This window comes from Oncorhynchus masou, chromosome 29, assembly GCF_036934945.1.
Source record: "Oncorhynchus masou masou isolate Uvic2021 chromosome 29, UVic_Omas_1.1, whole genome shotgun sequence".
NCBI classification, from domain to species: Eukaryota; Metazoa; Chordata; class Actinopteri; order Salmoniformes; family Salmonidae; genus Oncorhynchus; species Oncorhynchus masou.
Genome location: NC_088240.1, coordinates 79320750 through 79334271, shown reverse-complemented (window position 1 = coordinate 79334271; position 13522 = coordinate 79320750). Strand labels below are relative to the sequence as shown.

Here is a 13522-nt window from a genome sequence, read left to right as displayed (position 1 = left end):
CACCTGCTGTTCCAGATCCACCTGTCTTACCTCCAGCTGGGTAAATTTATCCTTCATTTCAATGAGAGGGTAGTAATCTGTGCTGGGAGGTTGACTTTCCGCTGGGGGTTGCTCGTCTGTGGGGTTATATAATGAAGAGGTCTGGTCTGACCAGCTCGGGATGGAGGTATCTTTCACAAGGGAGAGCTTCTCCTGCTGGGCTAATTTTTTGATTAGGTGAGAGTTCAGCTGAAACTGTTTGGGGTTACCCTGTACCATTACTGTTCCAGACTTATAGAGATTTATATTAGCTGACTCAGAGTCCTCGTTGTCAAGTATCCTGAGTTTCCACCCCTCGTTAACCCCCCCTCTTTTAACAGAGGGGTAGTGTTCTAATATAGCACTGTGCCATGCCAGGGGATGGTTTGCTTGGAAGATAAGGTTGCTGATGTACCCATTTTCCATAAGGAGCTTCATTTTGTAATCTTTTCTTGCCTTATCATTCTTTACATGCACAGGGTACTGTATTTAATTTCCTCTGAAAGCAGGAGTGAACTTCTAAGGCCTCTCCATTTGTTTGGAGTAGACTGTTTGACTCTCCTGCCATTGTTGGGCTAAAGGGCTTTGACACCTCTCACTTGACACGTCAGTGCTAATTGAAGCTGTATCAAGCTTGGCAGAATTTTGTTAGAATTCAGTCCTTATAGAGTAATGTAGTGTATTTTTCTTCTTGGCTTATGGAAATAAAATATAGTTTCAGACTAAACATTACTCATTCAGTTCCAGGTTGTTGGTGTTTTCAGGTTTCTGTTGTTTCCAGAGGATTTGCTGTATGAATAATAATCCTTGGTAGTTGTGAACCTTCCCGGTGGTTCCGTAATTCCGTCCAAAATCAGGTTGTAGGTTTTGAGTTTTGATTTGAAGTGAATGTTGTGTTGTAGATGGTAGCATCCTGTATATGTTCCTGACATAAAATCCAAGTTTATCTAACTCTAAATCTATCTTTTTTAAAGAAAATGCTGAAAAATGCAGGAGCTCATCTGATCACGGCCTCTCTCTCTCTCAATTTTCAATTCAATTCAATTCAAGGGCTTTATTGGCATGGGAAACATGTGTTAACATTGCCAAAGCAAGTGAGGTAGATGATATATAAAGTGAATATATAAAGTGAAATAAACAAAAAAAATTAACAGTAAACATTACACATACAGAAGTTTCAAAACAATAAAGACATTACAAATGTCATACTATATATATACAGTGTTTTAACAATGTACAAATGGTTAAAGGACACAAGATCAAATAAATAAGCACAAATATGGGTTGTATTTACAATGGTGTTTGTTCTTCACTGGTTGCCCTTTTCTCGTGGCAACAGGTCACAAATCTTGCTGCTGTGATGGCACACTGTGGAATTTCACCCAGTAGATATGGGAGTTTATCAAAATTGGATTTGTTTTCGATTTCTTTGTAATCTGAGGGAAATATGTCTCTCTAATATGGTCATACATTGGGCAGGAGGTTAGGAAGTGCAGCTCAGTTTCCACCTCATTTTGTGGGAAGTGAGCACATAGCCTGTCTTCTCTTGAGAGCCATGTCTGCCTACGGCGGCCTTTCTCAATAGCAAGGCTATGCTCACTGAGTCTGTACATAGTCAAAGCTTTCCTTAATTTTGGGTCAGTCACAGTGGTCAGGTATTCTGCCGCTGTGTACTCTCTGTTTAGGGCCAAATAGCATTCTGGTTTGCTCTGTTTTTTTGTGAATTCTTTCCAATGTGTCGAGTAATTATCTTTTTGTTTTCTCATGATTTGGTTGGGTCTAATTGTGCTGCTGTCCTGGGGCTCTGTAGGGCGTGTCTCTCTCTCTCTCTCTCTCTCTCCCTCCTCTCCACCCCCTCTCTCTCTCCCTCCTTCCCTCTCTCCTTCTCTCCCTCCTCTCTTTTTATAGCACCTTCCAAAATATATCTGGACCCACCAATCAGAATGTGAGTTGCAGTGGATTGGGCAGGCCAGGGGAGGTTTGTTAAACACCTAAACAATGGCCTTACTTAAACAATCATATACACAACAACTACATACACATTAACAAGTGTGTGTGCATGTGTGTGTGTGTGTGTGTGTGTGTGTGTGCGTGTGCGTGTGTGTGCGCGTGTGCGTGTGTGTGTGTGCGTGTGTGTGTGTAACTTACCCTGAGTGAAAGGTTCCCAGTCGTACAGTCTGCCCATAAACTCCTGGTTGTTGTAGGAAGCGCACTGCTCTGCTCTGGAGTCTGCACCTCCTACACATACCTGACAGAGGGAGGGAGGGAGGGAGGGAGGGAGGGAGGGAGGGAGGGAGGGAGGGAGGGAGGGAGGGAGGGAGGGAGGGAGGGAGGGGGAGGGAGGGAGGGAGGGAGGGAGGGAGGGAGGGAGGGAGGGAGGGAGGGAGGGAGGGAGGGAGGGAGGGAGGGAGGGACAAGTACATGTCAGTATTGTAGATCTCAGGTATTGACAATTGAGGCTATAATATCATGCCCAACCCTAAGGCTGGCCAGTACACTAGGTGGATGGAGAAACAGAGAAGAAGAGATGAGAGAGTCATACAAATTAAGAGGGCAAGCATAAAATGGGAGAGAGGTATTAGTCAGACACACACACACACACACACACACACACAGAGAGACACACACACCATTGTCTCATGATCGCTCTGACAGTGGGCCGATGCACTAAGCAGCATATGGAAATAATAGACTCTCTGGGATCAGCCATACACACATAAATCCACCCAGCTTTTCTATCCAACACTGAGCTGTGTGTCTGAGTGTGTGTGTGTGTGTGTGTGTAAGTGTGTCTATGCACGTGCGAGTCAGGCCAATAGAGAAGTACTGGAGACAGTTTGAGCATTCTGAAGGGAGTGAGGAGAGTGAAACTACAGTTGGAGTCTAACCCTGCACACCTGATATATTTCTCCAATAGAGGAACAGTGAAGATCATAGTGCTACCTGTAAATCACTTTAACCCCCAGAGGGACACACACACACAAAGCACTAATAAAGAGGGCAGAAGGAGTTCAGTTACTAAGTGACAGTACTTACTCACAGTGTTAATACTAGAAACGCCTGAAGCCGTCGGCATGCTTCGGTTCAGCCTTCACCGAGCCGAGGACCAAACAAAAGGTGCTCTCATACTCCCTTAAGAGACCTTTGCGTTAAAATGTAGAAAAAACTGCAAAAGTACTGTTTGTCCATCTTGAGACGCCGTAGCCAGTAAACACTTCCTCAAAATAGTCAGAATTGCTGTTTTTCCCAATTGTTTACACACTAAAATTGGAACTTGGAACGCAATCACCGAAACCTGAAACTCATGTACCAAATCCCTGAAACCAAGTCTGCAAAATTGCAAGCACAATTCCTGCTTTACACTTTTCAATTCTATATCACACATTTTGCAAAACACTACACACAGTTTTCTACGTTAGGCACAACATTAAACGTTAAATTATCTTCAGTCCCTTTGGAAAGCAACTCCAATCACAATGCCAAGCGCTATACACCAATTGGAAACACCCACTCCTGACAGGTGTAAACACTCGCTGCTGAATTGTTCACTTAAAAATCAGAGCTTTAGCACTATAAAAGGCCACAGATGAGCTCTCCTGTTTTGGAGGAAAATGGAAGTCAATGGTGAAGCAAGAGCTAGAGGTGAAGGAGGAGGAGGACGATGACGACGAGGACGGACGGACAGTTGTCTCAGATTAGATCAGGGCCACATTGGTTGACCATGTGCTCAACCATGGGTTGAGTATATGGGAGGCTGGGCAGAGAGTTCAGCTCAACCTGAGCTGCTACACGGTTGCATCTATCATCCGTACATTCAGAAATAACAACCGGTAAGTTACATACCATCTTTATGTATACTGAAGTCCGACATACCATGAGGCCTACAGTGGGGAGAACAAGTATTTGATACACTGCCGATTTTGCAGGTTTTTCTACTTGCAAAGCATGTAGAGGTCTGTAATGTTTATCATAGGTACACTTCAACTGTGAGAGACGGAATCTAAAACAAAAACCCAGAAAATCACATTGTATGATTTTTAAGTAATTAATTTTTGCATTTTATTGCATGACATAAGTATTTGATCACCTACCAACCAGTAAGGATTCCGGCTCTCACAGACCTGTTAGTTTTTCTTTAAGAAGCCCTCCTGTTCTCCACTCATTACCTGTATTAACTGCACCTGTTTGAACTCGTGACCTGTATAAAAGACACCTGTCCATACACTCAATCAAACAGACTCCAACCTCTCCACAATGGCCAAGACCAGAGGGCTGTGTAAGAACATCAGGGATAAAATTGTAGACCTGCACAAGGCTGGGATGGGCTACAGGACAATAGGCAAGCAGCTTGGTGAGAAGGCAACAACTGTTGGTGCAATTATTAGAAAATGGAAGAAGTTCAAGATGACGGTCAATCACCCTCGGTCTGGGGCTCCATGCAAGATGCAAGATCTCCATGCAAGATCTCACCTCGTGGGGCATCAATGATCATGAGGAAGGTGAGGGATCAGCCCAGAACTACACGGCAGGACCTGGTCAATGACCTGAAGAGAGCTGGGACCACAGTCTCAAAGAAAACCATTAGTAACACACAACGCCGTTATGGATTCAAATCCTGCAGCGCACGCAAGGTCTTCCACGCTCTATCTTCTCTCTCTCTCCTCTTTCTTCCACTCTCTCCTCTCTCTCTCATTTCTTTCTTCCACTCTCTCCTCTCTTTCTTCCACTCTCTACTCTCTTTCTTCCACTCTCTCCTCTCTTTCTTCCACTCTCTCCTCTCTCTCTCCTTTCTCTCTCCTTTCTTTCTTCCACTCTCTCCTCTCTTTCTTCCACTCTCTCCTCTCTTTCTTCCACTATCTTCTCTCTCTCTCCTCTCTTTCTTCCACTATCTCCTCTCTCTCTCTTTTCTTTCTTCCACTCTCTCCTCTCTTTCTTCCACTCTCTCCTCTCTATCTTCTCTCTCTCTCCTCTCTTTCTTCCACTCTCTATCTTCTCTCTCTCTCCTCGCTATCTTCTTTCTCTCTCCTCTCTTTCTTCCACTCTCTCTGTTCTCTCTCTCCTCTCTTTCTTCCACTCTCTCCTCTCTATCTTCTCACTCTCTCCTCTCTATCTTCTCACTCTCTCCTCTCTATCTTCTCACTCTCTCCTCTCTATCTTCTCACTCTCTCTTCTCTATCTTCTCACTCTCTCCTCTCTATCTGCTCACTCTCTCCTCGCTATCTTCTTTCTCTCTCCTCTCTGTTCTCTCTCTCTCCTCTCTTTCTTCCACTCTCTATCTTCTCTCTCTCTCCTCTCTTTCTTCCACTCTCTCCTCTCTTTCTTCCACTCTCTCCTCTCACTCTCTCCTCTCTTTCTTCCACTCTCTACTCTCTATCTTCTCACTCTCTCCTCTCTATCTTCTCACTCTCTCCTCTCTATCTTCTCACTCTCTCCTCTCTATCTTCTCACTCTCTCCTCTCTATCTTCCACTCTCTCCTCTCTATCTTCAACTCTCTTTCTTCTCACTCTCTCCTCTCTTTCTTCTCACTCTCTCCTCTCTGTCTTCTCTCTTTCTTCTCACTCTCTCCTCTCTATCTTCCACTCTCTCCTCTCTATCTTCCACTCTCTCCTCTCTTTCTTCCACTCTCTCCTCTCTTTCTTCCACTCTCTCCTCTCTATCTTCCACTCTCTATCTTCCACTCTCCTCTCTATCTTCCACTCTCTCCTCTCTATCTTCCACTCTCTCCTCTCTATCTTCCACTCTCTCCTCTCTATCTTCCACTCTCTCCTCTCTATCTGCTCACTCTCTCCTCGCTATCTTCTCTCTCTCTCCTCTCTATCTTCTCTCTCTCCTCTCTTTTTTCCACTCTCCTCTCTTTCTTCCACTCTCTCCTCTCTTTCTTCCACTCTCTCCTCTCACTCTCTCCTCTCTATCTTCTCACTCTCTCCTCTCTATCTTCTCACTCTCTCCTCTATCTTCTCTCTTTCTTCTCACTCTCTCCTCTCTCTTCCACTCTCTCCTCTCTTTCTTCCACTCTCTCCTCTCTTTCTTCTCACTCTCTCCTCTCTCTTCCACTCTCTCCTCTCTTTCTTCCACTCTCTCCTCTCTTTCTTCCACTCTCCTCTCTTTCTTCCACTCTCCTCTCTTTCTTCCACTCTCTCCTCTCTTTCTTCCACTCTTTCTTCCACTCTCTACTCTCTATCTTCTCACTCTCTCCTCTCTATCTTCTCACTCTCTCCTCTCTATCTTCTCACTCTCTCCTCTCTATCTTCTCACTCTCTCCTCTCTATCTTCAACTCTCTTTCTTCTCACTCTCTCCTCTCTTTCTTCCACTCTCTCCTCTCTTTCTTCTCACTCTCTCCTCTCTCTTCCACTCTCTCCTCTCTTTCTTCCACTCTCTCCTCTCTTTCTTCCACTCTCCTCTTTCTTCCACTCTCCTCTCTTTCTTCCACTCTCTCCTCTCTTTCTTCCACTCTCTACTCTCTATCTTCTCACTCTCTCCTCTCTATCTTCTCACTCTCTCCTCTCTATCTTCTCACTCTCTCCTCTCTATCTTCTCACTCTCTCCTCTCTATCTTCAACTCTCTTTCTTCTCACTCTCTCCTCTCTTTCTTCCACTCTCTCCTCTCTTTCTTCCACTCTCTCCTCTCTTTCTTCCACTCTCTCCTCTCTATCTTCCACTCTCTCCTCTCTATCTTCCACTCTCTGCTCTCTATCTTCCACTCTCTGCTCTCTATCTTCCACTCTCTGCTCTCTATCTTCCACTCTCTGCTCTCTATCTTCCACTCTCTGCTCTCTATCTTCCACTCTCTCCTCTCTATCTTCCACTCTCTCCTCTCTATCTTCCACTCTCTCCTCTCTATCTTCCACTCTCTCCTCTCTATCTTCCACTCTCTCCTCTCTATCTTCCACTCTCTCCTCTCTATCTTCCACTCTCTCCTCTCTATCTTCCACTCTCTCCTCTCTATCTTCCACTCTCTCCTCTCTATCTTCCACTCTCTCCTCTCTATCTTCCACTCTCTCCTCTCTATCTTCCACTCTCTCCTCTCTATCTTCCACTCTCTCCTCTCTATCTTCCTCTCTATCTTCCACTCTCTATCTTCCACTCTCTCCTCTCTATCTTCCTCTCTATCTTCCTCTCTATCTTCCACTCTCTCCTCTCTATCTTCCACTCTCTCCTCTCTATCTTCCACTCTCTTTCTTCTACTCTCTCTCTTTCTTCCACTCTCTCCTCTCTCTCCTCTCTCTCTCTCCTCTATCTTCTCTCTCTCTCTCTCCTCTCTTTCTTCCACTCTCTCATCTCTATCTTCTCTCTCTCTCATCTCTATCTTCTCTCTCTCTCATCTCTATGTTCTCTCTCTCTCCTCTCTATGTTCTCTCTCGCCTCTCTATGTTCTCTCTCTCCTCTCTTTCTTCCACTCTCTCCTCGCTATCTTCTCTCTCTGCTCGCTATCTCATTTCTCTCTGCTCGCTATCTTATTTCTCTCTGCTTGCTATCTTATTTCTCTCTGCTCGCTATCTTCTCTCTCTCCTCGCTATCTTCTCTCTCTCCTCTCTTTCTTCCACTCTTCTCTCTATGTTCTCTCTCTCTTCTCTCTATGTTCTCTCTCTCTTCTCTGTCTTCCACTCTCTCCTCGCTATCTTCTCTCTCTCCTCGCTATCTTCTTTCTCTCTCTCTCCTCGCTATCTTCTCTCTCTCATTCTCTATTTTTTAACCTCTCTCTCCTTCACTCTTTCTTTCTCTCTCCTCTCCCTCTTCTCTCTTTTGTTCTCTCGCCCTCTCTCTCCTTCTTCCAGTCACACAGCTATCACCAACAGCTGGAAAGTTTAAAAAGACACTCTACTCATCTGGACAGAGTCAAGTGAACATACAAACTCACACACACACACGCACGTACACCACCAGTTTTAAAAAAGAACCGTGACTGTTTATGTCAATGAGAGAATGTGTGGAAAATACGTTCAAAAGGTTCACACAATGGACTGTGTGTGTGTGTGTGTGTGTGTGTGTGTGTGTGTGTATAAACAGTAAAGAACAGTGATTGGAGGAGAAGAGCCTAATGAATAGATGGAGGCTAGAGAAACAGTCAGAAAGAGAAAGTGTGTGTTGTCATGTATGTGTTACTGTCTAGGCACTGCAGGCAGGAGTTACATGGTTCTCTTCTTATAGCGTTTAGTGTGTGTAAAACAGAGGGAGGCTAAGTGACTGAATAGCGAGTGAGGGAGGGGGAGGGAGCAGAGAAATTCAATGTGTAGAATGTATGTGTACTACTGTGTTTTATGAGCAGCAGAGAGGGTCTGTGGAATTGTAAGGGAATGCATCTTCTTTTCCTTTTAACTGTCTATGTGTGTGTGTGTGCTTGCGTGTGTGTGTGTGTGTGTGTTTGTGTGCGTGTGTGTTTGTGTGCGTGGGTGCGCACGTGTGTGTGTGTGTGTGTGTGTGTGTGTGTGTGTGTGTGTGTGTGTGTGTGTGTGTGTGTGTGTGTGTGTGTGTGTGTGTGTGTGTGTGTGTGTGTTTGCCTGCGTGCGTGTGTAGGCAGGGTTATACGTTTTTCTATATCCACTGTGGCAAAGAAGGGGGTCGAGTGGTAAATGCCAGATATGTGAGAGCAGAACTAATAAACGGGCTCTGCCCGATCACTAAAATGGCCACCCCTGTCAGAACTACAGATCACAAAATGGCCGACCACCAAAACTACAAGTCCCAGAAGCAAGGGGAACCCTCAGAAGGTTGAGCCAACCCACAGATAAAGGGTCAAGAAAAACCAGGAAGAGGAGAAGAGAGTGCTGGAAGGATCTATGAACAATACAGAAAGAGACAATAGAGATTGGCTGGATTTACCGTGTATGAGCTGGACTGTTTTGGACTTACCTGTTGGCTTTGGACCTGGACCTACCGAGAACCCGATTCGTGTACCGAACCCTGCTATCCTTGACCTCGCCTACGGCCTGGGTGGACCAGGACGAAGAAACAAACACACAGGTACTGTCCTGTTCGAAAGAACTCTCATTCTTGGGTGATTTGGTGACAGTTTACCACTTAGTTTGTGACAAACGCTCCTAACATTGAAGAGGTTTGCCACACTACATTGCTTGGGAGAGTCTGACTACGGGGGTGAATGAATAGATGGAAAAGGGAGGGGTAAAGTGACAGGGGGAGGAGAGAAAGAGAGTGAGAGTTTTGTGACAGTATTGAAACTGAAGAAAGAGGAGAAAAAGAGTCAATGGGGAAATGAAAGAAGAAGGGTGTAATAAATCAACTGTTACAGACGTCAGAAACATGGAACAGAAACATTCCTAGAATAACACAGAACTTCAGTGATCTACGGAATCTTCTCTAACAAGTCTACAGTGGCAAGAAAAGTATGTGAACCCTTTGGAATGACCTGGATTTCTGCATCAATTGGTCATCAAATTTGATTGGATCTTCATCTAGATCACAACAATAGACAAACACATGTACTGTTCTTGTCTATATTGAATACATAATTTAAACATTCACAGTGTAGGTTGGAGAAAGTATGTGAACTCCTAGACTAATGACTTCTCCAAATGCTAATTGGAGTCAGGGGTCAGCTAACCTGGAGTCCAATCAATGAAACGAGATTGGAGATGTTGGTTAGAGCTTCCTTTCCCTATGAAAAACACTTATAAAATGTGAGTTTTCTATTCACAAGAAACATTGGTGTCATGTTCGTTATAAGGAATAGTTTTATAGACTGGTGAAAGACAGAGAGAGTGAAGCCCATTCTAGTAGAGCAGTTAAAGTCTGAGGTATGTTTTACTACTGGGGGAGGAGAAAGGGGGAGAAGGAGTGAGTGAGAAGGGTAAAGGGGAGAGAGTAATAGCTACTGAATAGACCTGTGAGAGAGCCAGAGAATACTGTTGTAGGCCAGTGAAAGTTATAGGTGTGCTGTGCTTTAGAGCTGGGCAAAGGGGGGGGGGATAGTGGGAGGATAGGGGGGGGGGGGTCTGTAATGAATAGGTAGAAGAAAGAGAGAAGGAAAGAGAGTGGATGCATGGCAGTAGTTGTGTGAGCAAATGAAAGAGAGAGGGAGTAAGTTACAGTAAGCTAAGTTACAGGAGGGGAGGAGGGAGTTACAGGTGTGTTTTACAGGAGGGGAGGAGGGAGTTACAGGTGTGTTTTACTGGAGGGGAGGAGGGAGTTACAGGTGTGTTTTACAGGAGGGGAGGAGGGAGTTACAGGTGTGTTTTACTGGAGGGGAGGAGGGAGTTACAGGTGTGTTTTACTGGAGGGGAGGAGGGAGTTACAGGTGTGTTTTACTGGAGGGGAGGAGGGAGTTACAGGTGAGTTTTACTGGAGGGTAGGAGGGAGTTACAGGTGTGTTTTACTGGAGGGGAGGAGGGAGTTACAGGTGTGTTTTACTGGAGGGGAGGAGGGAGTTACAGGTGTGTTTTACAGGAGGGGAGGAGGGAGTTACAGGTGTGTTTTACTGGAGGGGAGGAGGGAGTTACAGGTGTGTTTTACTGGAGGGGAGGAGGGAGTTACAGGTGAGTTTTACTGGAGGGTAGGAGGGAGTTACAGGTGTGTTTTACTGGAGGGGAGGAGGGAGTTACAGGTGTGTTTTACTGGAGGCGAGGAGGGAGTTACAGGTGTGTTTTACTGGAGGGGAGGAGAGAGAAGGGGAAAGGGGGGGTGAGGGTAGAGATGGGGAGGGGGGAGAAGGAGGGAGGGGGGAAAAGGGAGGGAGGAGGGAGGCGGGAGGAGGGGACAAAGGGGGAGAAGGAGAAGGAGGGGAGGGTCTGTATGTCTGTAATGAATAGGGCCATTAGTGAGAGGGAAATCAACCAGGGTCTCCCTCCCCAAGGCCCAGGGGCTTTGTACTACTGAGGTCTACTCTTACTGCCACACCAGTGGAGGCTGCTGAGGGGAGGACGGCTCATAGGAATGGCTGGAATGGAATCAATGGAATAGAATGGTACTATTCCATTGACTACATTCCAGCCATTACTATGAGCCGTCCTCCCTTCAACATCCTCCGCTGTGCCACACAGTACAGAGGACAGAGAGGATGCCCACACTGACAGACCAATCAACTGCACTTCTACAAACACAGACAGAAAAACACTATTGGAATGCCCATAAACAGCGAAACACAGAAGTTCTGTAAACACACAAACGCTAAGTCTTGAGCACACAGAACATTCCACTGTGAAAGCTATTGTTGACCACACAAACACACACATCCTCCTGGGTGTGCCCTAGTTAACTCCTTAGGGGAACAGAGATTCTTGGGAACCTTACTCTGCAGCTGTTTCCACACGGATCATCTAGGTAACGGAACAGGGATTGCCCACCTGGGAATGGCCCCGAGTCCTCTGTCTGTCCAGGGCCTCACATCAATAAACAGCTGTACATATCGCCTCAAGAACACACAGAAACAGACAAAGATACACACACACAACTCACACACTTCCAGGTGGGTTTATGTGTAATCTGTTGGTCAGCTTCCTAACTGAACAACAGTTCAGACTTGTATTCTGACCTGGCTAATGATAAAGCATGTTTTCCAGCCTGTAGCCTTAACCTATAACCCTGAGATATGGACATGGATGTAGACTCCAACAACACCACAGTCAGTCAGTCTCCAGCCATAGGAGTCTCCAGCCATGCCTCAGAGTTAGCCTTGACCCAGGAGGAAGCCGAGCCTCCATGTGATAAACACTAGACTCTCATACATCACTGCACAGGAAGCCAGCTGTCTGTCTGTCCACCTCCCGAGATGGACGACCCACGTTATCAGGTCATCACATTGAAACAGATGTACACTGAGACATTCTCATTGGGTCGGTTCACTAGAAGGATAGAGTCAAATGAGAAATGAACATGTTCTACTTCTCTGAACGCTTCACAAACACACACAGGAGTTTGGATGCAGCACCGGGTCACAAGGACACCGCTGCCCCTGGAGCTATTTGGAAGGGACCCAGAAGAAAACAAACTTAGTCAGTATGGATAGCATGGCTGATAATAATTACACACACACTCCACTCGACAAAGTGTGTGTGTGTGTGTGTGTGTGTGTGTGTGTGTCCTACCCAGCACATCTGGGTCTGTTCGGGACTTCATAACGACTCTAAACAATAATAATTTTGTCATTGCTGAACTTTTCAGAGAACAATACTTAGCCAAGACTTTGGGAGAGAGGGCAGGATACATCTCTCTCAACATCCATCTCTGTTGTGTGTGAGACCAATACCATGATAATACTATGCTCTGGCTGTTCAGACAGGACATACCCATTTTGTAGAGTAATTGTTGCTTCAACTACACTATATGATACATTTGACAGTACTTGGATCATGCTGTAAATCAGGGTGGATGAAGTTGCCTCCAGAAACTGACCTAAGATCAGTAGTTTAGCAGCAGTGTAACTCAAGCGGTACTTATCTTAGACCATACAGTAAACTGGACTGCTCTTAATATTGATCCTGTGATAAAGCTGTCATACATCTCTCATTATAGCACTGACTGTTATAGATGCAGTCATACAGCATAGTATATTATATACATGGCCAGAAGTATGTGGACACCTGCTCGTTGAACATCTCATTCCCAAAATCATGGGCCTTAATATGGAGTTGGTACCCTCTTTGCTGCTATAACAGCATCCACTCTTCTGGGAAGGCTTTCCACTAGATGTTGGAACATTGCTGCAGGGACTTGCTTCCATTCAGCCACAAGAGCATTAGTGAGGTTGGGTACTGATGTCGGCGTTCCAATTCATCCCAAAGGTGTTCGATGGGGTTGAGGTCAGGCCTCTGTAAAGGCCAGTCAAGTTCTTCTACACCGATCTCAACAAAGCATTTCTGGGGCCTCCCGAGTTGCACAGCGGTCTAAGGCACTGCATCGCAGTGCTAGAGGCGTCACTACAGACCCGGCATCGATCCCAGGCTGTGGCGCAGTCAGCCGCGACCAGGAGACTCATGAGGCAGTGCACAATTGGCCCATCATTTGGCCGGCCCGGGATGTCCTTGTCCAATCGCGCTCTAGCACCTCCTTGTGGCGGGCCGGGTGCCTGCACGCTGACTCGTTTTGCCAATTGTACGGTGTTTCCTCCAACACATTGGTGCGGCTGGCTTCCGGGTTAAGCCAGCAGTGTGTCAAGAAGCAGTGCAGCTTGGCAGGGTCGTGTGTCAGAGGATGCAAGGTTCTCGACCTTCGCCTCTCCCAAGTCCGTACGGGAGGTGCAGCGATGGGACAGGACTGTAACTACCAGTTGGATACCACAAAATTGGGAAGAAAAAGGGGTAAAAAGTACACAAAAAATATATATAATAATAAAATAAAAAATATAGAATGTCATTGAATGCTGTAGTGTTAAGATTTCCCTTCACTGGAACTAAGGGGCTTAACCCGAACCATGAAAAACAGCAACAGAACATTATTCCTCCTCCATCAAAGTTGACACTAAGCATTCAGGTAGGTAGCGTTCTCCTAGACTCGTCCGTCAGACTGCCAGATGGTGAAGTGTGATTCCTCACTCGAGAGAACGCATTTCC

General features: G+C 45.8%; 1 protein-coding gene across 1 annotated transcript in view; it reads right to left on the bottom strand.

Annotated features, from left to right (window-relative positions):
- LOC135520686 (thrombospondin type-1 domain-containing protein 4-like) overlaps window positions 1-13522 on the bottom strand; it is a 102601-nt gene that overhangs the window by 65183 nt on the left and 23896 nt on the right. The window contains exon 6 of the mRNA XM_064946421.1: window positions 2167-2266. Within this exon, the coding sequence (XP_064802493.1) occupies window positions 2167-2266 (100 nt within the window). The remainder of the gene's footprint in view (window positions 1-2166; window positions 2267-13522) is intronic.